The sequence below is a fragment of the Alexandromys fortis genome, unplaced genomic scaffold (genome assembly GCF_014885135.2).
Source record: "Alexandromys fortis isolate MF-2015 unplaced genomic scaffold, M_Fortis_MF-2015_v1.1 scaffold_220, whole genome shotgun sequence".
Taxonomy (NCBI): Eukaryota; Metazoa; Chordata; class Mammalia; order Rodentia; family Cricetidae; genus Alexandromys; species Alexandromys fortis.
In genome coordinates, this window is record NW_026068099.1 from 491,033 (window position 1) to 517,560 (window position 26,528).

At 41.7% G+C, this 26,528-nt stretch overlaps 1 protein-coding gene across 1 annotated transcript in view; it reads left to right on the plus strand.

The window, feature by feature from the left end:
• Xrcc5 (X-ray repair cross complementing 5) overlaps nt 1–26,528 on the plus strand; it is a 92,862-nt gene that overhangs the window by 51,620 nt on the left and 14,714 nt on the right. Inside the window, exons 15-16 of the mRNA XM_050123763.1 lie at nt 2,370–2,463; nt 4,452–4,521. Of these exons, the coding sequence (XP_049979720.1) occupies nt 2,370–2,463; nt 4,452–4,521 (164 nt within the window). The remainder of the gene's footprint in view (nt 1–2,369; nt 2,464–4,451; nt 4,522–26,528) is intronic.

The window sequence follows — 26,528 nt, forward strand, 5'->3', positions numbered from 1 at the left end:
CACACACACAGAAGGAGGAGGAGGAGGAGGAGTAGGAGGAGGAGGAGGAGGAGGAGGAGGAGGAAGAGAAATAAGTTAAAATTTCAAATAAAAAAATGTACAAAACACTGAGCCTGGAAGCCAGGTATATTTGTCCCCAGATCATCACCTGTGCTCTGTTCCTGTCTCTCTGGTGCAGTCCAGCTGCAGTGGCTGGCTCTGGCTTGTCTTCACACTCTGTCTGTCAGAATTGTCTCCCTCTGGTCTGTGTTCTTCTCTTCCATGTCTGCTGTCGGCCCTTACGCACTTGTACACTTCTAGAAAGGGGGGAGCCGTGATGACTTCACCCTTACACCACCTGCCCTCATCTTATTGTCCTCTCTGCTTCTCAAAGGGAAATGTCAGTGAATAGAAGTTTTAGGTCACACACAGCTTATGACTGTGCTGATTATTCTGCGAGTAAGAGAGAGCTCCTTATTTGCTTTCCTAATTTTCTCTTAATTTTTAAGATTCATTATTTGAAGGTAGGGATTTGAGCAAAAAGCCAATACATTTGAAATAATAGTATTGAAAATCTTTAATGGAGGGAAGGGTGCCTGGCATGCACAAGACTTTGAGTTTGATTCAAACCCACACCGCTCAAATTCACCAAAGGAGAGGGATTTCATAGAGAGATTTTAGCTATTCCCATTACAATTAAAGAAGAAAAGAGCAGGTAAAGTAATGTGTGTATTCATTAGCTCCAGTTATTCATACCGCAATAATGTTTCTTGTTTTAAAACTTTGTTATTTTTGACATAGTTTGTCAATTAAAATAGATTATTTATTGGTGTATATGTATGTGTGTACATATGTATGCATGTTTGTATTTATATGCACATTAATGTGCAGAAGCCAGAGGACAACTGTGGATGTCATTTCTCTGGCAACATCCACATTTAAAAAATTTTCCTGAGGGCTGGAGAGATGGCTCAGTGGTTAAGAGCATTGCCTGCTCTTCCAAAGGTCCTGAGTTCAATTCCCAGCAACCACATGGTGGCTCACAACCATCTGTAAAGAGGTTTGGCGCCCTCTTCTGGCCTTCAGGCATACAGACAGAATATTGTATACATAATAAATAAATAAATATTAAAAAAAAAATTTCCTGAGACAGGATCTCTCACTGGCCTGTGGCTCACCTAGTAAGTTAAGATTCCCAAGGATCCACCTGTCTCTACCTCCCAAACACTAGAACTACAGTGTACCATTATGACACAGAGACACACACACAGAGTCCCCCACCACACATCACAAACACACCACACACACGTGCACACATGTACACACACACACATGTGTACACACACACCAAACCACACAAAAACACACACACACATACATATATACACACACCACACTACCACATCTATACACCACACATACACATACCATGAACTCAGGTCTGTCTGCTTGCAAGACACTTGACTCACTGAGTCATCTCCCCAGCCCTAACTAGAACATAGTCACAAGTTCATTAGTTACTGATTCATTAGAACATAGTCACAAATTCATTAGTTACTGATTTCAGTTGTTTCTTGTTGGCTGCCCTTAGCCTACACTTACTATTTCTCCAGGAGAAAATTCTTCATGTCTTTGTGTTTCATCATGTGGGGGAGATGATGGGCAGGAACTTTGGATTGGGATTCTTTTTCTTCTATGATTACCCTAACGTCCTCATGACTTTGGAGCTAGCATGTTATTAAAGCCAATATGTGGCTTGAGGCAGATGTTTGATAGCCTTTCTTGGAGCGATCTTTCCTTGGCATATTGATGGATGCTATTGGACTTTGTTAGCACCATGCCCGAACAGAATCAGGGATATAAGAAAGCAAATTAAAAGGTGTGCTTTGAAGAAAACATTTAAGACTTGAAAAAGAAGTTTTTGCATATTTGACTTGTGACACTTTAACCAGAAGCTTATAGAAATCTTACATAGGCTAGTGCAGCGGGGAGGTGGAGTTTTGAGCCACAAAGTTCTGTGTACGCAAATTCTGGATTCTGAGATGGGTTCAGGAAGCTGGCTGGTGTACAGATGGATTTCTTAGTTAATGTCCAACCCCGTTACCTGTGCTTGCCATGATGTCTTTCTCATGTACCCTGTGATGCAGCAGCCACTGCTGCCTTCTGTACCACTGTGAAACAAAGCCCACACTACTCAAGGCCTCCTGTCAGGGACCCAGGACTGAAAGGAGAGTCCTGCTCTTTGGAAAGACTGTCTAAACATTATGTTTGTTTACTTTAGATTGGAAAATAGCTTTACACTTTTCACATAAAATATCTGATGTATTGTATTTTTGTTTTGTTTTATTTTGTTTTAAGGGGGAAATTTTACCTGTTTCTTTCCTTTCTAGTCACGAAGAGGGGCCTGCTGCTAAAAAATGTAAGACTGAGAAAGAAGAAACTCACATCAGTATTTCCAGCCTGGCTGAAGGGAATGTCACCAAGGTAAACTGAGCTCTTCCTGTGTCCCTCCCTCCCACTGCAGGGAGGCCAAGACGTGGGTTCGATGAGTCTGCTGGCATGCCACTTTCTCCGGTCCTCTCTGTCTGTGAATGATATGGACCCACCCCATGTTCTTCCTTTCTTTCTGGAAGTAACTAATAGAATGGATATGGAATTATCTGTCTGTCTGTAGTAAACAGCTCTGAATAAGATGTGGAGCGGAGCACCTCAGTGGCAGCACTCCTGTGCAGATTTTCTTACTGGCTTCATTTCACAGTTCTCCATTTAGTAAAGATGATAGGGGTACATAGGGGATGGCTAATGATCTGCATCTTATTCCCCAGATACATAAAATTAAAGTAAGTATACCATTTCTATCTTCTTCCTAGTGTAAAACTTCAGAGGTAGGAGAGGTGGCTCGGATGGTTGAGAGCACCCGTGTTCTGTTCTCAGCACCCACATGGAGTGGCTCATAACCCTGGAATCCAACAGTTCTGGCCTTCATTGGTGCTTGCTCTCGTGTGCACAAACCCACACACAGATACACCCATGTAATTTAAAAATAAACCTAATAAAACCCCCTTCAAAACAGAATTTGCAAGGTGACGACTTTCCAAATCAAATTCCCTTTGATCCTGAGAGTTTCTTTTGATGAGAAAGAAGGTTTTTGGAACTTGGAATGTATTACCTTCATATTTGCAGCATTGTTTTGAATCAGCAGATCGTAGCATTTCCCCAGTTAGCAAAGTCAAACAAAAATGTGCCAGAAAAATCAAATGTCGGAACAGTGGTTTGGGCTTCATGGGAATCTTCTGTAGTATTGAAAAGTCATAACCTCATGCTCTGAGCACTTTCCTCACACTGGTCCAAGTCAAGCAGGGATAATGTATTTTCTTGTAAAGTTTACCAGTGCTCACAGGAAGCCCTCACAGAGCTAAGCGCTGCATAGGCCTTGTTAGCGTTGAGATTAATGCAGATTAAAGACAGAGGTGTGATCAGAGAGAGTTGTACTGCAGTACATCTGTATATATGATCTTATTTTTTAAAAGGATATGTTCAGTATGGGCACATTTATGTATTCTACCAAAACATCAATGTCAAAGGGCTAGTAGCAGCTCCCCCTGCTCCAGTAGTTCAATGACTCAAGCTTTTGGTTGCTGTTTCTCATGTCATCATAATGGGAAAATTATTTAGTATGACCTCAAGTGACAGTGCCCTCCCTTTCCTACTTAGTTATCAAAATCCACAGGTGACCTATTTTTGTATGTATACATGTTTGCATACATGCACATGAGCATGCCATGATGTACATGTAGAAATAAGACAAAGGGCAGGAGTTGGTTTTCTCTGTCTATCACGTGGATCCTGGGGATTGAACTCAGGGCATTAGGCTTGGCAGCAGAGTACCTTTACCTGGTGAGCCATCTTGCCCATCTTTGAATCTTCTTTTAACAGAATCCTGGAAGTCATAATGATAGAAAGGCCTTTTTTGTTTTCAAGAGCACACTTACACCATTAAGCCGTCTATCTTGCCTGAGATGTGATGGTTAATTTTTAACTGTCAACTTGACATAACCTAGAATCATCTGGGAATCGAGTCTCAGAGAGAAATTGTTTAGGTCAGGTTGATCTGTGGGCATGATTATGGGGGATTAGCCCACTTACACTAATTGAGGTGGGAAAACCTGCCCACTGCAGGTGGCACCATTCCCTAGGAACTTCACAGACTGCAGAAAGCCAGCTGAGCTCTCCCATGCAGACATTACTTGTTCTGATTATGGATATGCTATAACCAGACTCCCTCAGAGGGCTTTCCCTGTGACTTCCCTGCTGTGATGGACTGTAATCTGCAACTGTGAGTCAAATCAACACTCTTCTGGAAGTTGCTTTTGTCAGGGTGTGTTATCACGGCGACTGGAATGAAACTAAGATGTGGGATATTGCCAAAACCTTAAGTGACATGCAGGTGTGTTTCTCTGGGTCTGCTCTAGGTTGGAAGTGTGAATCCTGTTGAAAACTTCCGTGTTCTAGTGAGACAGAAGATTATCAGCTTTGAGGAAGGTAAGTGGCATGCCACTCACTTGGTGTTCAAGAGGAAGTAGTCCAGCTGATGTAAAGTCTGGATTAGGAGTTGTGGTGTTTCTTTGCAATACGTTCACAGCATTCGTCTGCACTGGCAGATCTGTGCCATTTGCCAGGGCTCACGGAATTAGCATCATGAGCACAGTGGGTCGGGGACTGGGGTGGTCAATACAGCACAGATCGACCCAAGCAAAAATGAAACTATGGTGCCAGGCTCCCTATTGCAGAAGCTTTGGATCACAACTATGGAACTTTTATTTCCATCTTAAAGTTCTTTGGTGTCCTGTGAGTAAGGTTGATCCCATTTTGTCTTCTGAAACACAGTTCTTGCCCCTGTCCCAAGAGTGTGGGCCCCATCTGTGTAGTCTCAGAAGCACTTCACTGGCTTTCCCAGACTATATCCTTTTCACGTGACCTTGTCCTCACCTTTTCTTGTCATTTAGAACCTACAGTTCCATTTAGGTTGTAGCTATTATCGAAACAGTTTTTAAAATTGATTGGAGGGTAGTGATATTCACTTGATTCCATCCCTCTTCGTGTTCTCTTACAAGACAGCAGATGACAGTTGATAAGCCTGTAGGTTTGTTTCCACGTTCAGTCTGGACATTCATGTTTGCTACCCAGAGTCAGGCAGTTCTTGGCTGCCTTTTCTCTGTGTCTCTGTTTTCATATATACTTAGAAATTTCTCTTCCGCTGTGGCAACTTTGTGGTGGAAAACTGACCCTTAAATACTACTGAACACTGTTCCCAAGCAGAGGTGTGAAATCTGGGGTCTGACAAGATGCCTGGCTTGCCATGCTGTCGCCCAAAGACAAGCTTACTGTATGAAGCCTCAGAGAACATGGCCTGTCACCAGGTCAAATCCTATTGGCAGGAACACCAAAGGCCAAGTTCATGATCATTTGCTGACAAAGACCAACTTTGTGGTCATAGTAATCTGCAGACAGAAAATGTCTATGTATGGTCTATGTTTGGGATGGAAGAAGAGGCTTTTGTTCTGTTAAGTGTTACTATATAGGAAAAGAGCCTTTGAGTTGTACGACAGAAGAAAATGCCATCTAAGCCTGGCCTGGTGGCTCACATCTTTAATCCCAGAGCTCTGAAGGCAGAGGCAGGTGGATCCTCTGAGTTCCAGGCCAGTCTGGTCTACAGAGCAAGTTCCAGGACAGCTAGGGATACAAGGAGACAGGACTCTGTCTCAAACAAACAAAACCAAAAGCCCCTTGTCTTAGGGTTTTTATTGCTGTGAAGAGACACCCTGGCTATGGTAACTTTTATAGAGAAAACATTTAGTTGGGGTGGCTTACTTACAGTTTCAGAGGCTCAGTCCATTGTCATCATTGCAAGGAGCATGGCGGTGTACAGGCAGTTGTGGTTGAGATTCCTACTACATCTTGTAGGCAACAGGAAGTTGACTAAGACACTGGGCAGTATCCTGAGTATACTAAACATCAAAACCTGCCCCTACAGTGACAGACTCCCTCCAGCAAGGCCATACCTACTCCAACAAACCAACACCTCCTAATTGTGCCACTCCCTGTGAAATTATAGAGGCCAATTACATTCAAACTACCACACCCTTCATCAAAATAGATGATGTCTAGAATTCTAGATGACAGTTTCAGGAGGATTGCCAGAAGCAATGTCTCAGTCTGCATGTGTCACTGAGCGTGAACTCCCACCCAGTGCTTGGCAGGCTGAGGCAGGAAAATTGCTAGACTGGTTTTTGTTCATTTGTTTGCTTGCTTAAAATTATTTCTTTTAGGAATTGATATCAGTAGAGACTTTTATAGTGACTTTGTGTTTGAAAGAGGGCAGATAAATCAAAGGACTTTGTTGTCAGTCATAGATACAGTTTTTTGTTTTTTGAGACAGAATCTCACTGTTTAACCCTCTCTGGCCTGGAACTCACTATGTAGACCAGTCTGACCTCTAACTCAGAGATCCACTTACCTCTGCCTCTTAAGTGTTGATATTAAAGAAATATGCTAACATTCCTGGCATACTTATTGTATATTAGAGAAAGATTGGGATTTTAGCTTTTAGTTGCTTGTTGTCAATTACTTTGGCCAGTCAGTGTGTAATATCGTCCTCTGGAAGAGGTTGGTCTTCCAGAGTCGTATAGGATGGTCTCTTCAGGACTAAATGTAGCTGTGATCACTACTATGTGGCTCCTTCTAGTTACTTGGTATCTACGGAGGGGGAGCATTGAGGCGGCACTTTCTTCTAGTGCTTCATCACCCTGCATGGCAGTCCTGCAGAGGGAATGGAGAGGATGTCAGAACTTAATTGTGTCTGAGAGGATTGCTTCTATTCAGGAAACACTGGATGGGTCTTCAGGGCAAAGAGGGAACCCTTGTCCCAGGCTTGGTCACCAGTCATTGCTAAGGCTTGAGAAGAAGGGGAAACACCATGGCTCCTTAGAAGACAGAAGTCCCAGAGCTGGTTCAGGAAAGGAGGGGTGAGGAACGGTAAGAGGGCCAGGAAAGTAAGCGAGGCAATCCCTGGGACATCTACAGTTTTCTCCACGGGTTCCCAAGTGATAACCACAAAAGCCAGAGGGACAAAACTCTGACCATGTTGGGTTGCTATTGTATTGGGGGACACTTGTGAAGGGGAAGTTTGGTGTCTGGAATTCCTTCTGCCTGAACAGAGGACTTCTGATGAGAACACCAGAGAGAACCTTCCTGAGGATTCACTCCAGCTTAGAAAGCACGGTTTCCCTGCGCCACAGAATTAGGGTTTGAATCATCAGTCTTTTAAAATAACAAGGGAAATAGACTGCATGGCATACAGGTTCTAAGAGGTGTGCTTAGGTTGACTGAGTTTTTCTGTCCCGCCTGGTCCTGCAGCCCTTAAGTCCCAAAGAAATCACACAGAGGTCTACATTAGTGATTGGCTCATTAGCTCAGGCATTTTATTAACTCTTATAACTTACATTAGCCCGTTATTCTTGTCTATGTTAGCCACGTGGCTCAGTACCTTATTCAGCAAGGCAGTCACATCTTACTTCTCCAGTGGTTGGGTCAGTACTGCAGACTAGGACTTCCTTCTTCTCAGAATGATGTGTTCTCATTGACCCGCTTCTACTTCCTGTCTGGTTGTCCTGCCTATACTTCCTGCCTGGCTACTGGCCAATCAGCGTTTATTTAAAATATAATAGAATATAGACCATTGTCCCACACCATGATTATATCCATTTTGCTGATGAAAAACAAGGTAAAATTGGAAGAGCTGGACTTCTCCAAAAATCATACAGGGATTTGAACATAAGCTTCATTCACATAGCAAATTTTTCTGATTAGCAAATTGTTTCTCTGCTTTCTAACAACATTTTTTCCTACTTTTTTTTAAATTGCATTCATTTATTCATTTATTTTTATTATTGTTATATTTGTGTGTGTGTGTGTGTGTGTGTGTGTGTGTGTGTGTGTGCACGCGCACATGTGTGTAGGTCAGAAGGGAACTTGCATCAGTTGATTTTCTACCATATGGGGCTCCAGGATCCAACTCAGGTAATCAGATTTTGTGGTGAGCAGCTTTACCTGCTAAGCCATTTTGATGGCCCCCTTTCCTACGTATTATGTCCCATATCTACAACCTTGTGTCTTTGGGGCCTTTTGATTGGCAGCCTGTTGTTCAGTGAGTGTGACACTGCTGTGCTGTGACAGTGGTGTTCTCTGTACTTCCTCTTGGGTTGGCTGCATCACAGCCCCACGGCTCTCACCAGACCAGACTTGCAGTGAAGGGACCCAGCTTGTTAATGCTGGTGCCTTGTGGCTTCTCTTTTGCTCCTCCCACTCTTGCTTTCTACTTCAAAAGTTTTGTCTGCTCATTTCTTGTCTTACTTTGTTCTTCTGCTTGGCATCTCTCTACCTAGGCCTTTATGATCCAAAACTCACATTTCCTTGCATATCAAAGCATACTCTATCCAGATCTTAAGCACCCTTCCAGGTAGTGATCTGCTTTATCCCTCCAAGAGAACTCTGTTAAGGGAAGGGAGGAAGAAGTCCTCCTTTTTCTTGTCTGTTTTTTTGATTGATTGACAGAAGTTTGACTAACAGTAGATTGTTGATAATATCGCTTAGGTAGAAATGACCGTATTGCCCACTGGTATTAACTAAAACATGGGAGTACTTACTTTCTGTCCTGTCTGCTTGCAGCATGTGTCCATTGAGTCCTTACTAATATTACCATCTGCTAAGATCAGCAGTCTACTGTAGGCAGCTATACACTTCCTTGTCTTCTGGTGTTCAGTGTGGGGTGGGGGGATGATTACTCTTTTTCTAATCATATTGACAGATAGGAGATAGAAACACTCCTGGCTGCTGGGCTTTCTGGGAGCTGTTGTATCTTTCTATTAAGTCCCTTCTTCACTGTTCGCCCTGCCATTCTGTTACCACAGTTGTACAATGTGGACGGTCTTGACCATGACCACATGCATAATAACATCCTTCCCTGGTGAAAGTCAGCTCATTTCCCTGTTCATTCATGCTGTTCATGAAAGAACTGTTGTCAGCATCTATGGTTTATTACCTATAATTGTGGTTTCACAGACTTCTCCGAGGCTCCTCAGATCAAATCTGTCCACTAGTTTGAATGTCTTTCCCTACCCAACCATTAGTAGAACGCCACAGATTTCTAACACTTTCCCTACTTTACTTAAGAACGCTAATGTGGTCTAAGGGCAGACAGCAAGACAGGGGAGAAAGACTAGCCACACTTTAGTCATTCCCCATGCCTGTGTCTGAACTGATAAATTCCACCTGCATATGGGACATTAGGTAAAAGAGCTAAGATGTTCCTGCTAGAAAAGATGGACACGTGGAAGCAGCTAGTAGGATGGAACATAACTTATTTTATAATGACATGACTTCCTCATTGATGGGTCCTTTTTTGCCATGCAGAATATAGGGTCTGTTTTATATTAGATGTTTGCATAGTGACAGGGAACTGGAACTCCAGCCCACCACAGAATGTCAGGACATCCCAGGTAGAAGTGGTGCTGACTCTCCTCCATTGTTTGTTGACACTGGCAATATCCCACGTCCGTTTGATAGAGGATGCTCAGTGTGTTCTGTGGGTCCAGAGGCTTTAATCCTTCTGCCTCTCTTTCCTTTAGTTTATTTAGATCAGATCTTACTCCCACGTCTCTGTGATTTTGTGAACCCCACCATGTTTTTTATTCATTTTTCTTCAAAAGTATTCTTTTAATATTAAGAAATGTTTTCTAAAATTTATTTTTCCAAGTTTTTCCAGCACTAGGTAAAACATGCTATAATTAAATGGTAATGAAATTATATTATTCATCAAAGTGCAGTAAGTGTTTTTTTCATTCTATTTTCATGTGATATAGTTCTGTCCTATTTTCACAGAAACTTATTTACATAAATATGTGATTTTTATGCCACAAGTCAATTCTGAACTGTGGATTTTTGAGCCTTGTGATCTAGAAGAGTCAGCCCCCCAGTATGTGTGTGTGTGTTTCCTTTTTGTAGGTTGTCCTGATGTATATAATTCAGAGAATGAATTATATAATCTGTCAGAGCTTTGTCCAGATAAAGATTAGATTAAAATGTGGTTGCTGGGCAGTGGTGGCACACTCCTTTAATGCCGGTACTGGGGAGGCAGAGGCAGGTAGATCTCTCTGAGTTCCAGGACAGCCAGGACTGCTACACAGAGAAACCCTGTCTTGAAAAACAAAACAAATAACCAAACAACAAACAAAAAATGTGACCTTTATCTACACAGAACTTGTCAACTTAAGAAAAAGTTTTGCTAAATATCTTGAACATATTTTTAAAAAGAAACTACAGTGATTAACTTATAAACATCTTCAGATCCATAAAAAATTTTTGAAAAAAGTTTGACATACTTTCTTATATCTTTTCCAGAATAGCATGTAGTCATGAGGGAGAGAACACACAATTGCTGACTCGGGCTTTAGACTATAATTTATATTTTTTATTAAATATTTTCACTTGCATCTTTTTTGACTTGATTTCAATTGTTAAGTCAGAACTCGAGTATCATGCATCATTCATCAGGACATGTATCATATTCGAACATAAAAGGCTATTTGGAATCCTGAAGGACCTGCAGGAGACATGTGTTACAATTTGACACAATAATTACACATCAGTGGCCCTTGGAGTCATCTTCCACGTGGGTGGACTGAGGCCCAGAATAGTTAGGATGACTTTCTACAGATGGCAAATGGGTAAAAGATGCTGTGTCCAGTTCCGAGTCAGTTCATGTCTTCTGTAGCTTCTGGCATGCACGTCTACCCTGAATGTACACTTTAGTGCAGTAAAGCTCATCAGCCAGATAATTAAAATGAAATGTGAAATAAAGATGAAAAGATAAACTAGAAATGACATTATATGGAAACTAAAGACCATCATTCACATGTAACTAACTATCATTAGAGTATTTTCAGGGGCTAGAACTGTGGCTTAGTTGGTAAAGGGCCTGCTGTGTGTACATTGGAACCAGTCCGATTTCTGTTTATAAGACAGAAAGCAGCGGAGTACTTACTCATGGCAATTTGGTTTGCCCCTTACACTGTCTATAGATTCTCTTCCTTGTGTGATGGATTGTTGTCGCGCAGAGCACTGCGTTCGTGCTTGAATTGGGCTGTCTTAAAGGTCGCTTTTCAAGCCCAGCTGGTTGAAAAAGAAATGGATTTCAGATTGTGCTGATGTGCAAACTGCTTTAATCAATGACTTAAAGTGACTGCCAGTGGCAAACGACAGAAGCTCTTAACCAATTAAGATATTTAGGAAAGGATGTCAGACTTTTGTTGAAATAGGCACTAATCGGCTGAGATGTGTTGCAAGGAGCCAAGAAACAGCTTGGAGTCTCACTTAGATGAGTAAAAGTGTGTGGTCCTCTCCTTTCAAATTGCAAGCCCAAGGCCAACAATATGCTGATGCAGGAAGAGCTGGCAAGTGTAATTGGTACAGTTAGTCCCTCTTAGGTCCTTGAACTAAAAATGGCATACTCGCTTCTTTGGCCAGGAGTAAGGGGTTTTGAGTCACATCCAGAAGAGTTCCAGCAGGGATTAGGAATGTTTTCATCAGAGATATCAAAGCAGCAGGAAAATGGACTTATACTGAACAAGCCATTCTTCCTGGAGAACTGTGTTCTGTCATTTCCTGTAGTATGTTGTGTCCATTGGGGCTGATTTTTCCAGCTGAGCTTCAGTAGCTGGTTCATAGCAGAAACATGTAGTGTTTCCCGGCTGTGGTAGAACTCTAGATCTACACTGTTGATGCCAGCTCTCAACAGCTCTATTGAAGTAAGTTCCTGCTGGAAGCATGTTTGGGGGAGCTTTTGCATTTCATAGAGAAGTGTTGTCACCCTGAAATCCAGTGAAATAAGGCCTGCCTTCCTTCCTTCTTTCTTTCCTTCCTTCCTTCCTTTTTTTTTTTTTTTTTTTTTTTTTGGTTTCCTGAGACAGGGTCTCTCTGTGTAACCCTGGCTGTCCTGGGACTTGCTTTGTAGACCACGCTGGCCTCAAACTCAGAGACTGGCCTGCCTCTGCCTCTCAAGTGCTGGGATTAAAGGCGTGCGCCATTACTGCCTGGCGAAGGAAAGTGTTCTTGCCCCATGTCATCCCACTGTGAGCAGCAACTTTTTGTCACTGCAGATTTGCTGTTTCTAGAACAGTCTAAATGGAGCCATTCAGTACAGTCGTTTGCATTCAGCTTTTCACTGATCCTGTCTTCAAGGTTGTCCACATTGGAATATATGGCGCGAGTGGTTCCTGATTTCAGCAGACTGCTTATTTCTGGGTAAAACAATGAATACAGAACCTTAACTTTTACCTGCTTACCTGTTCAGGAGTGTCACTGTTCACTTATCCATTCGCCAGGTGATGGACACTTGGATTGTTTCCACTTGGGGTTGTTTCAGATGGTGCTGCTCTGACATTTGTATGTAAGTGTGGTTTGCATGTGTTTTTTTTTTTTGGAAAAAAATTAAAATGTATTATTATTATTATTTGTGTGTGTATGTGTGTGCACATGCATACATACAAACTTGCCACTTGCCATGTATGGAGGTCAGAGGAGGCTATTCTTTTTCTTCTACAGTGGGTTCCAGGGAATACCCAAGCTCTCAGACAATACTTCCCAATGAGCCATCTTACTGACCCACGTTTTAACTTTAGAAGCAGCCAAACTCCTGAAAAGAGGTCTATCATACCATCCCTACTTGTAAAACACAAGGTTTTTCTTATGGTATTTCCTTATGATTTTAATGTGTAGTTTGTAAACTACTTGTATATCTTTTTTGGGGTATTTGCATTCCAGTTTTTTGATGACTTTTAACTGGTTTGTCTTGCTAAGATGAGGGATGTGTATGTTCTGGTCCAGTTCTTTATCAAATATGATTTGCAGATATGTTGTCTATGGCTTGTCTTTTTAAAAAGTTGTTTTTATTTTTAATTATGTATATGTGTGTAGGTGTCATGTGTGTGGGTGCTCACAGAGGCCAGAAGATGGCTTTGGATCCCCTAGAATTGGAGTTAGAGGAAGATGTGAGCCACCTGATGTGACTGAACTCGGGGCGTAGGCTTCCGGGTCAGATCCATCTCAGAGCTCTGGTCCTGTGTCTTCAACAATAGGGATGCACTTTCAACCTCTAGGAAGCAACCTAGGGCCCTGGTAACCAAGGGCCCTGGCAGTATACATCTTTGTTTTGAAAACTGGGCCTCTCACTGGTTTGGAGCTCACTAAGTGACCTGGGCAGGCTGGTCAGCAAGCCCCAGCAACCCGCCAGTCTGCCATCCTGAGCAGGGATTACGAGAGCCTGACATGACATTTTCCTATGGATTCTGGGACTCACACTCATGCCTGCACAGCAAGCACTTCATCATCTTTTAAGCAATTTGCGCAGCCCCTAAAACCTCTTATCTTATATAGGCATTTACACTATACTTCCAGTCTACGTAGTTCTTTAGCTGGATATTCTAGGTTGTCGTGTGTCGTGTACTTATTTCTATTCAATTCAGATATTTTCTAGTGTCTTTCATGATCTTCTTTTGACCCTTGGGTTATTTAAAACTGTATGTCTTATTTATTTGGTTGGTTTTTAAATCAGGGTCATTTTATGTGGTTTAGGCTGACCTCAAACTAGTCTGGCCTTGACATTCATCTCACATTCATCCTTCCAAGTTCTGGGATTACAGACATGTGCCACTATGCCAAAGAGGAGAAACTTTGAGATGCTGAGAACTTCCCAGCTTTTGTCGTGATTAAGTTTAGAATGGTGCTAGGCCTTTTGTGGAGATGCTTTATGGCCTATCGTGTAGCCTGCTCTGACACGTTCCCTTTGGCCTACAAGGACTGTGCATTCTGCTGCTAGCTGAAGGGTTCCAGACGTGGCCCTTTGGCTGGACATCTGTTCCAATGCATGTCTTTGTGGATTTCCTGTGATGTGTCGGGTATTGAAAGTGCTGCACCTTGAGAGATTCTGAGCCAATGAGATCATGGTAATCTGTGTCTCACCTCACTTACTAAGAGACTGAAGGTACTTAACACGGTACCAAAAAGAAAACATGGTCAGCTCAGGTAGCATAGGTTTTTAGAAAAATAAACAGGTGTTACAAGGTTATCCTTGTTTTTAGAACTCTACTTCATGAGAATTCATTCGTATTGTTAAGAGACGATGTCACTTAGGACAGCAGATATCACAGAGATACCAGACTCTATCAGCACATAAAGGTGGGAAATAGACAAGATGTAGTGATGGTAGATGCTTTAGTGTGTCAAGTCTTAGCCAATGTTTATAGATAGCCAAAATGAATAGGTTTGTTATTCCTCTCATTTGTTTCTTCTTTTGTGCCATTCTTATTAAGCTCATGTGTGTTTTGTTCAATTTTTGTCTTATGCACTGAAAAGAATATATTTATAGAATAATCTATGCTGTATTATCCCACAATTTGTTCCATTTCTCTTTTTTATAGTTTATTTTTAAAAATTTATTGAACTTTTTTATTTTTACTTATATGTATATGTCTCTGTGTGAATGCCATGTATGTAAAAGTAGACACCTGCAGAGACCAGAAAAGAGCGCCAGATTCCCGAGAGCTATGCCGTTTTCTGACCTTCCTGGGCATCAGGCAGGCACAAAGTGCACATACATACATGGAAGCAAAAAAGAAAAAAACAAAACCAGCAGAAAACAAAGGACAAACAAAATTAAATAAAATTAAAGATGATTTTTGAACTGGCATATAAAATAAAAATAAAACATAATAATGAGATAATATATGCTAAATTTTAAAAATATTTTTAAAATTTTATTTATGTAAGTATTTTCCCTGCATGTATGTGAGAAAATATATATGGAATAATCTAGGCTGTATTACCACAAGTGTGCCTGGTACCTGTGGAGGTCAGAAGAGGGTACTGGATTCCCTGTTTGGAGCTATAGATAGTTGTGAGACAGTTTGTAGTTAGTTGTGAAAGAACTCAGTAAGAGACTATTTAGCTCAGGTGGTCTGTTGGAGTGTCTGGGGGGGAGGGTGTTATCTTGTCTAGCTCAGGTGGTCTGTTGGAGTGTCTGGGGGAGGAGTTATCTTGTCTAGCTCAGGTGGTCTGTTGGAGTGTCTATGGGGGCTTATCTTGTCTAGCTCAGGTTGGTCTGTTGGAGTATCTATGGGGGCTTATCTTGTCTAGCTCAGGTTGGTCTGTTGGAGTGTCTGTGGGGAGTTATCTTGATTATGTTGTCGAGGTGGGAAAGCTTGCCCACTGTGGGTGGCGCCATTCCCTAGACTCAGAATTCTGGACTGTGTAAAAAGTGGAGAAAGCTGAGTAAAGACAAATATGGGTGCATTAATTTACTGCTTTCTGCTCTTGAGTGTGGATGTAATGTTTACTGCTTCAAGTTCTTATAACCTTGACTTCCATACAGTGAAGGATTGTAATATGAATTGTGAGCAGAATAAACCCTTTTCCCCTCAAGTTGCTTTTGCCAAGGTAATTCTCACAGCAACAGGAAAAGAAACAAAGACAGTGTGTGCAGAAATAATTATGATCTTATTAGTCATGTGTCATCACCCTGTATTTCCATGTACTCTCTTATGTAGTTTATTTTTCTTTGTGGATTTTCCTGTTCCCTTGAAACTTCATTGAAACTGTTTTCGTTTCTGTAAAATTGAAGAAGAGGTAAAAGAGAGTTCTCGACTGTTCACGGAGTTCCAAGAAGGCATCTTCTTTCCATGTGGTTTTAGAGGATCAAACAATGAGACTTGGATCATTTGTTCATGGATTTAGCAAAGGCTTGTTGAATATCTTCTGTGAGCCAGTTATGATAGCAAGATGTACATGTACAGATGGCAGATAAGGTGCTATGCATGCCCAGGAGTGATTCTCACAGCTAAAGTACCTATTAGTTTCCCAGGGCTACAGGGTAGGACCAACTGAGTGGCTTAAAGCAGCAGAAGTTTGCTTCAAATTCATGGCCTCTTTTTCTTTAATTGTTGTTGTACACTCATATGTATATATAATACAGCCTCCTCAGCCTGAATACTGTTGCTCGTGGATGTTTTTAGGGCTGATCACTTGGTACTGGATAATGAATTGTGTGCTCTTCACTGGGGAAGACTGTTTCTTTTTGTAAGTTTCTCTGACATGTGTAGGAGATACATCTCACAGCAAACTTCCTGTTCCTCTGGCTCTCACAGTGTTTCTGACTCTCCTTCAGGAGTGGTCTCTGAGCCTCAGGTACAGGAGTTGTATTGTAGATGTTTTCTTGGATACTCAAGTGTTATAAATATTGTACTGATGAAAAAAATGTTTTTTTTAAAGCAACAAGATCTAATCATTCTGAAGTCTGGGAGCCTGAAATCAAGGTTTGGCAGATTTGGTTTCTTTCGAGGGAGAACGTGTTTAGTGACTCTTGTGTAGCTTTTGGTGACATCTGGCAGTCCTTGGTATTCTTGACTTATGATGTATTATTGCAGTCTCTGCCTCCTAATATGGAATTCTCCATATGCATTTGTGTCTAAATTTGCTGTTGCTTTTTAAGGAGGCCAGTCATATTAGATTCAAACCTACTCTAGTGTTCTCATATTAATTATATCTGTAAGGGTCTTATTTCCAAGTAAGTCACATTGTACGGGCATGAATTTTGGGAGAATTTATTACAGTATTGGTATGAGAAGTCCTTCTGTCTATGTGTTGCTTTTATTGGTTAATGAATGAAGCTACTTTGACCTATGATAGGGCAAAATAGAGTAAGGTGGGAATTCCAAGCACAGATAGAGGAGAAAAGTAGGTGGAGTCAGAGAGACACCATGTAGCTGCCAAAGGATAGTGATGCCTAGGAACCTTACCTAAACTACGAGTCTCATGGTAAAATACAGAATAATAGAAATGGGTTAATTTAAGATATAAGATTTAGTTAATAAGAAGTGTAAGCTAATAGGCCAGGCAGTATTGTAATTAATATAGTTTCTTTGTGGTTATTTCGGATCTGGGCAGCTGGGAAACGAATAAGTAACCTCCCGCTATACAGTACTATAAAGGAAAATTAAGCAGAGTGATAGGCCTGGTTATTCTAGGATTAGAGATGTGCTTTTATCTGAAGGATCAGAGAAGGCCTCACTTGTGGAAGAAAAAGTCTGGTGAGTATCTGTGGTGCAACCTGCAGGCAGGATGAACATGCCGCTTTGAAGCAGTATGTGCATGACTCCCCTTCAGGGAGGCCAGTATGGTTCCTGGAGGACAGGAGTAGGAGGAGAGATCAGAGCAGTGGTTGGGTGTGCATCACAGAGTACTGGATCTTCAGATCTGTACTCTCTGTGGAGCAGGAAACCACCGGAAGGCCATGATAGAAGGCGACTTAATTTGGTTTATGCCTCTGTGAGAAAGGAAGACATGACAGGCAGATGGCTAGACCTCAGGGAGGGGGGCAACATACCATGAGAGTAGGCAGATCCTTGGTATGATCTGGAAGTACAGTGGACACTTCAGCTGATCAGGTCTGGGAGAAGGAAAGAGATCAAGAGGGACTCCCAAGATTTTTGTTTTGAGCATCTGGAAGAAATTGCTACTAATGAGGAAGGAACAGCATATTAAGTTGGTTACCCAGATCTGGACTTAGGTCCTTCTGGGGAAAGTAACACAGAAATGCTCTTCTATAAAGGCCTGAGCCAGGGTGGGATCCTCCAACAGGGGTGGAGTGCAGGCAAGCTGTTAGGCAGTAGGAGGGAAGATGGACTGTATGGGTCCAGGCGCAGGTGAACAACAGTTTGAGAAAGAATTGAAGGAGTAGGTCATAAAAAGGAGGTAAGAGGGCAGAAAGTCCCCAAGTGACCCTGCAGCCTCACTGATGGCCCGCTCCAGTGTTCCTGCTGTTGGCAGCGCTTCCCCCAAGCTTGTTTTGCTGTGTCTGTTACTCTGTTATTTCTGCCCCTTTACTGCCAATGACTATTTCAGATCACTCTGTAGTCATTTTCAGTGACTTCATTTCTGAACCTGCTCCCTCACGTCTCTCTTTCCATCCTGTCCACCACTATGCTGTTTCAGTCTGTCACTATCTCACCACTGGGCAGTTCCAGCATCCTGTGTTAATTTTCTATAAAGTTCTTATTTTTAGTCTAGCCCGTGTGTTTGTGCAGATTTAGCTTATAGTATGTGGGTCAGCCCTTTTTAATCATGCCCCATTTCTTTGAAATGAATCCATCATCTAAGACTTGCTGCAGTCTGATCCCATGCCACTGCTCCTAGCCCATCATTTTTGTGGTCTCTTCTGTGAACCCTGTACTCAAACCAAACAGTATTCCTGGGGATCCCTTCCTGGCATGAGCTTTCTTCCCTCTCTATGTTTGCTCATGCTATTCTAGTTAAAAAAGTGTCCTGTCTTTTCCCTTCCCCAGACCTACTCTGAAAATGCCTGTGCTTTGAGGACCTGTAGATAGCAATGCCTACTAACATTTTTTTGTCGTATAATTCATTTTCATAGTAATATAGTTAGTCCGCCATCAGCGAGGCAAGGTGACTTCCATATTTTCTTATGCTCTCTGCATATTGCCAGCTCGTACTGAATCACTTTGTTTCTGTTGTTAACTTTAATAGACCACAGCTTGGAAGTAACAGAAATTTGAATCTTTGAGTTAAACCAGAATTTTTTCTTTGATTCTTTTAATCAGTTCCCAAATCTAAGACCTATGAAATAAGAAATAGAATATACTAGTTACTTTTCTCATGGCTATGACACAATACTGACAGGAGCATCTTATGGACGGTACTCTTTCTTTTGGCTCACAGTTTGTAGGGAGACTGTCTGTGGTGGCAGGGAAACCATGTGGCAGGATGTGAGGTCACACTGTACCCACAGCCAGGGCTCAGAGTGAGGTGGGTGCTGGTGCCCTGCTTGTTCCCTTACCTTCAGGCTAGAGTCCAATTCCTGAGACGGTGCTTCTGTTCTTAGTCTGTGAGAGACACCATGGCCATAGCAACTTTTATAAAGGAAAACATATTTAGTTGGGACTGGCTTACAGGTTTAGAGGTTTAGTCTATTGCCATCATGGTGGGAAGCAAGGCAGTGTGCAGGCAAACATGGTGCTGGAGATGGAGTTGAGAGTTCTCCATCCTGATCAGCAGGAAGAGAGAGTGACATCGGGCCTGCCTTGAACATTGAAAACATCAAAGCCCACCCCCAATAACACATTTCCTCCAACAAAGCCACGCCTAATAGTGCCACTCCCTAGTGACCAAGCATTCACATATATGAGCCGATGGGGACCATTCATATTCAGATTAACACAACTACCCACACTGAAAGTGGGTCTTCCTTCCTCAGTGAAACTCTGGAAACTCGCTCAACCATACACACAGATATATGTCTCCTAGGTAACCAAGTCTAGTAGAGTTGGCAAAGATTAGCCACCACATAGGGAAATACAGCATTTCTATATTCTGAACTCTAAATATTAAACTTTCTTCATTAACCAATAGAGGAAAAATGTAAATGGGGGGAAAAGGAGATCTGAGGATTCTTAAGAGAAGGTGCTACATTAACAAAGGGTTATGGAGAATATGTTATTCAAGAATGACTCAAATTCTTGATGCATCGTGTAAGTAGGATGCTGCCTCTCCTCTGGTGTGCACAGAAGCATCCTCAGCTGCTGCCTGCCTGTGTGCAGTCTGACTCATCAGTCACTGTGTATCTTCAACTGATACAGGAATTTCAATTTCATTCAATTACCAAGTTTTAATTGGATGCCATTGCCAGATTGGGCTCTTGTTCCAGACTGTTTCCTCTTGGCTACTGTTATATGGCTACTGGGTTCCTTCTTCTTAATCCCTGCAGTAGGTGGTAGCATCAGTATCTTCTCAGGTATGAAGCCAGTTACTGCAAAACACTGCCGTCCTGTATCTTCTTTCTTCCTATCGCTCATCTGGAATAGGATCAGATCAAGATGGTAAGGCTCTTATTCTTCCATATCTCTTATTTTAGTAAATTTTTCCAACTGCTAGAATTCTAGGACCTTGGGAACTTGTGGACCCCAACTTTCTCTTCCCTTCCTGCCTCTCACCCCAAACCCAGTACATCCTTTCAGGAGTATGGCATATACAGTACATAAACATATGGTGTATTCTTTACATAAATGACCCAAAGGAATCTCTTCTTTATTTAATGAGAAAGTTTTCCTTTGGTTTCTTTCTTATGCTAGCATGGCATGACTTTTTTTGCTTCAAATATATTCCTTCATTTTTTTCTGGAACTAGAGAAAATTAATCGTTTTAGAGAGAGAATGTTCTTTGTTCTGTATCTCACTGCTATATTTCTTATATTAACTGATGACCTTTAGGCTTTGTGGGAAATGTTAATAAGCTTTTAATGTTTAATGTATGTTTTTAATGAAAAAAATTGCAAGATCATAAAATGCTGTGGAGTTCATCCATTGGCCATGAAATTTAAAATTTACCACCCACCCTGGCAAGAGATCTGGTCTTACAACCAGACTGTTTAAGAAGAAGATCTTAGCCATCCAAAGTTTAAAATGATATGTTGTTATGATTTTTTACATGTGGTGAGTTTGTCATTCTTCTAGTCTTTCCTTAGCTCACACTACCATTTTTATTCTACTAAGGTTATGAGGCCTTCAGTAGCCTCCTTTTTTTTTTTTTTTTTTTTTTTTTTGTAGCTACAGAAGTAGGACTCACAGTTAACACAAATAAAAACAAAAATAAAACAAGAGAGATCGCATAGACCTTAGGAATCGACCCTGACCATGAAGACTTTGCATTTACTCTGCTCCTTGTGCCTGGGGTTTTAATTTAACACATCAATGAAAAGACAGCATTTAAAAAGGGAGGAAACACCCAGCAGGACTTGCTTTTATTAGTGCAATTTGTAAGAAATTACTGCATTTAATGAGAAAATCGTTAAGCATGAGAAAATGGGCTGTGATGGAACTTGTGGAGCTTAAATGGTGAGATTTTAATTGAGTTTTTTACTTATTGGAAAGAGATGATGGTGATGACGACGATGACGATGATAATAATAAAATAGTCAGGGCTGCACCTCTTCTCTTGAGGTGGGCAGCATTTTGTGTTCTTAGTTCACCTTCCCCTGTTACCCAGCCAGCATATATAATGTGATGGCGGTGGAGATCCTGTGTACCTGTTGGCCTTTGTTCTCTTTCTACAAGGAGGCCACAGCCCTTGTGCTAACTGAAGGATTATTAGGCAGAGTCCAGCAGAACGGTTTCTCAGGGGCAAAGGACAAAAGAGGCAAAGAGCAAGCTCCGTCTGCTTACTGATGCTTGAACATGCACTTTTAAAGGCCATTTTCAGGCTCATAAAGTTTATGCTTTTTGTAGTTCTGAGTCTTTTGATTTTTTTTCTCTCCAGTAAGAATATTCACTAGAGATTATACAGACTCAAACAGGAATATTAGAGCCAGGAACACAGACATCCCAGGAAAACTTCTTGGAATCTTATATTAAGAAACAAATCAGCCTGTCTTTTGTCCTTTAAAAAGAAATACTTGAAATACCTTCTTTTTGTATTTATCTGGGTGCTGTGGGCAGTTAGTCAGCTGCTCCCGGATCTTGTGTCTGTCTCCACAACCATGCGGTGGTGTGGTGGGTAACTGCCGCTGTTTCCCCATGCTAACCTGAAGAAAAAGGAAATGTATGGCACTCGCTAAAGGTGTTACAATTAGTAAAAAGAACGGTTTTTACGTGGCTCTGTTTTTGTAGAGTAAAACTTAAAAAAAAAAAAAAAAAAGAAAGTGAAATGCCTAGGGAAAGCATCAGCTCTGCTGAACAGCCTTTTCAGTCCCTTAATTGGGTTTTGTTGTTCCCACCTCTGGGAAGGAAAGAGAAAATACTGCAAATGCTGTCTTCCTTTATTATTTATATTAAATAATGTCTTGTTAATATCCAGTTCTCCTGGAAATACCCAGTTCAAAAAAATGAGGTTTTTTTTGTTTGTTTGTTTGTTTTGTAAATTCATGATAAGGCTTGCGGCAGGTGGCCCTTAGATCTGCACTTAATCACTCTGGCCCTATGTGCACTGGGTGGACAAGGGACAGGAGACTGAGGTGGCCCTGCCATCTGCCTGGACATCCCAGCATCTCTGATCCTTCATGGCTTTGCCTGCTATAGGACAGGTCCCCAGGCTCTGGTTACCTCATAGTCTCCCTTCTTTTTGTCTCAAGGTGCAAAGTGCTGAGGGCGCCTTGCTTTGCTGCATGCTTCCTTACAGAACGTGGTCAGTTGGCCTCATAGCTCCTCATCATGAGATAAACGACTGCTCGTGCTACATTTCCTATGTGAAATGCTTTGAGTGCCTCTTCCCCCGGCTGATGAACTCACAGGCTTTACCCTCAGCAGCCGATTCCTACTGTAAAGAGACACAAAAGGAAAGCTGTTTTGTGATCCAATTCATTTTAGCTGTCTGCTTTTAAGCTGACACCACAGATTCCTTTTTATTATCAAGCACATATCTTATCCAACTTTCTGCCTTAAACAGGGTTGGAATTTACATGTAGGCTTAACTGGTGACAGACTCCTTGCCTAGAGATTTATCTGCCAATGAACATTACTCGTTTTTATTCTGTTAAAAATGGGTGACCTAACATTATAATTTAAACACTTAAATTTTTATTGTTGCCTTATAAGTTTTAAAAATTAAGATACAATTGTCATTAGGAATATCAATCTGTTCTTACCTTTTAAAAATTACTTAACTATTGATACCTGCAAAATGAGCACTAAGTAAACTTCTCATGAGGCATTGAAACAATGAGATTCCATTGGGAGACATCTTGAATGATGCTTGTGTTCAATGAAATCATTCAGGATCCTTCAGCATTTATTACATATGATGTGTGACAGGTGAGAGAGTCTCTTGCTTTTTCTCTGTTAGGTAAGAGGAAAACCCGTAGTTACCTTCTTCCATTTGAGTGAACACATCTTCGTAGGTCACAGGCAGCGAGTTCATGGAAGGGCAGGCTAGCTTATGGCCCCAGGTGTCTTGGCCCTGGTTACCATGCACTGGGAAGGATCATAGTCTGTCTTGTGGTGATGTCAAATGTTTTCTGTAGATGGAGGGCATGTATTTCAGATAAAACACAGAAAGTCTGCCATTTTCCTCTGATGGAATGAACATCTCTGAGTCTGGGTCTCCTTTGAATGTGACATGAATGCATGATAATATTGGGCTCATTTCACATATGAACAAGATTTTGTGTTACTCTATGTCCTGGCTGGTTTTGTGTGTCAATCTGACATAAGCTAGAGTCATCAGCAGGAGGTTCAGTTGAGGAAATGCCCCTATGAGATCCAGCTGTGAGGCATTTTCTCATTTAGTGGGTGGTGCCATCCCTAGGCTGGAGGTTCTGGGTTCTACAAGTAGGTTGAGCAAGCCATGGGAAGCAAGCTCGTCCTTGGTCTCTGCATCAGCTCCTGCCTCCAGGGTGCTGTCCTGTTTGAGTTCCTTCCCTGACTGCCTTCAGTGATGAACAGCAATGCTGAAGTGTAAGCCCTTTGCTCCCCAATTTGCTTTTTGGTCATGGTGTTTCTTTGCAACTCTCAAACCCTAACTATGACACTCTATTAAGCCCTTATACACCCTGACTGAATATAGAACAGATCTCTCGAAGCCTCCCTAAGATAATGAAGGCCCTTTGCCTGCTGTAGTATCCTAAAATGGCTATTTTTTATATTAGCTGCTAATAAGTGTTACTGAATCATTGTCTAATTCCGAACATTTTGGCATGTTACAGTTGAGTCTGTGACTTACTGAGTATGAAGACCGACTGTCTCTTAGCCCTGTAACTGCTGTAGAAGCAGAGAAAAGCACCTGGTGATCAGCCGTTTCCTTCATACAACAGAGTAGGGGAACCAAAGCACAAACCAATTAGGAAGGAAAGTTTGTTTTCCCCAGTCATTTTTTGCATCTTTTTAAAAAGATGGCAAGGAAATGGGACATGCCCCAGATGTTTGGAGGGAAGTCTTTTGTTCACATCTCTCCCTAATATTCAATATGTAAGGCATTACCAATCACAGTTATGCCCTGGTGTTAAATGGTTCACTGTAAGCCGGGTGGTGGTGCGCGAGCCTTTAATCCCAGCACTCAGGAGGCAGAGGAAGGCGGATCTCTGGGAGTTCAAGGCCAGCCTGGTCTACAAGAGCTAGTTCTGGGACAGGCACCAAAGCTACAGAGAAACTCTGCCTCAAAAAAAAAAAAAAAAAAAAGGTTCACTGTAGTCAATGAGCCATAAAACAGTCTAGGTAAAGAGGCAGAATTCAGAGTCGGGAGCCAGATGCACCAGACAAAATGCAACTCATTGTGTTCACTGGCGTTGTTGGAAGGTGGTTGTGCTTATTTGTCCTAGCTCCTCAACTTTCCCTGGGGAAAGGACAAGACAGCCAGACACAGGTGTATAGGAAAGACTGCATCTGCATAAGGTCACAAATCCTGAGAGCTTCTTCTACTTTTTTTATTTTTTGGTTTTTCGAGACAGGGTTTCTCTGTGGAGCTTTGGAGCCTGTCCTGGAACTAGCTCTTGTAGACCAGGCTGGCCTCAAACTCAACAGAGATATGCCTGCCTCTGCCTCCCAAGTGCACCACCACTGCCTGGCTTCATTCTGGCTTTTATGTTCCTTCTTGGCTTCCTCCAGCTTTCTTTCCTCTGTCCGTCTTTAAATACCATCGTTCCTAAGGCTTGCCTTGAGCCCTTTCATCTTCTGCTCTTTCTCAGGAGTCAAGCTTCACCCTCCTCACCTGTACACTCTGGAAACTTCTTCCCTCCAGTGTTTCTCTTCTAATTCTTACTCGCTTTTCTCCCCTTTCTCTTGTCCACTCATGCTGGGCACTTTCCCACCTCTGTTCTTCATACTTAGGGCTGTTTGTTCTCTCCCATTCTTCCCCTCACCCTGTGTGTGGTACATCTGTGTACATGTGTGTGTATATATATATGAACATATGTGTGTACATACGAACATATATATGGGCGTGTATATGTGGACACATGTGCGTGTACATGTGAACCTGTATGTGCATACATGTGGGCATGAGTGTATACTTTTGTATATGCATGTGGAAATGTGTATGTGGGTGTATGTGGACATGTGTGTGTATACATGTGGACATATGCATGTGTGTAGAGGCCAGAGGTCAACTTTGGGTATCTTCTTCGATCACTCTTCACCTTATATTCTGAGATTGTGTCTCTCACTGAGCCTGGAACCTACCAATTTAATTAGGCTAGACTAGCTAACCAAGACACCCGAGGAGCCTCTATTTACAGAGGTGATGGGAAGATGAACTCATGTCCCTATGCTTGTTTGGTAATACTCTCTTTACTAAGGTGTCTCCCTGGGCTCTGCTGGAAGAAAGCCAGCTTCTACTTTTTGTTGCTCAGTTAGGAGCAACGTTCATTGATGTTGCCTTATGCAATCACCAAAAATTTGAAAAAATTCAGTCCCATACACATTTTTCTTTTAGATAAATTAATACGATCTCACACCATTCAAAGTCCTCATCATATCTATGCCCTATGATGATGATGATGATGATGTGCATGTGTATTGCATTCCCCAGTAGACTGTGCAGTCCTCAAAGGGAAGGAGTTTACCTTCAACTTAATTGAATCCGAAGGAACATAGCATCGCATCTTGCACACAGTAGATACACAATAAATATTAAATAGGACAAGCTGATGAAGATGTTATTAAGTGAAGCAAAGAGAAACCGTTATGTTATAGTTTCTTAATATTCTTCATTCTCATTTCAAAAAAATGGGGGACTTGGGATATTTGGGATTAGTGTCCTGTCCTTGACCTCTGAAGAGCTTTGTTTGTGCCTAGGTTTATAATGCTAGGTAAACTTTATATCAAACTGTCTGCAAAAGGAAGCTGTTGTGATCTGTATTAGAAATGCCAGACATTGGGTTACTTTTCCTTTGCACGCTGAAAGGAGAAAATGCTTTTGTTTGCTTTGAGCTTCTTGTAGATGGCGTTTTCCTGCCCGATAATTAGGGTTGTATTATTTTCCTTTAAAAGACCATTGGAACATGCTGTCTCTCCTTCATTGTACGTGGATATTAATTTACTGCCGGAGGACACATTGGGGGAGATTTTTCAAATTGCATAGGGAAGTGTTTCTTTAATCCTCAAATTTGTCAAATGCTTTATGGTAATGGAGATCATAATCTCTGGGTTGGTAGGAGAGATGGAATGGGTCCTGGGGATACTTTTTCCGGAGAAATTGCTATCTTAGAATTTTTTTTTTTTCTAAATCCTTTTCACATGCTTTAAGGTCCTCAGGAAATGATTAGATAGCATTGATTTCAGGTCTTTTGTAAGACCTTTACAATGCTCCGGTCTCTGATTCACAGAGTTAGTGGCCTTGAGCCCTCACAGGTGACTCTTAAAAGCAGTTTGCTTTAATACTTCTCTCTCACATACATTTTCAGCAGGATGTTCAGATGAAGTCACGGATTTGGGAAATAGCGG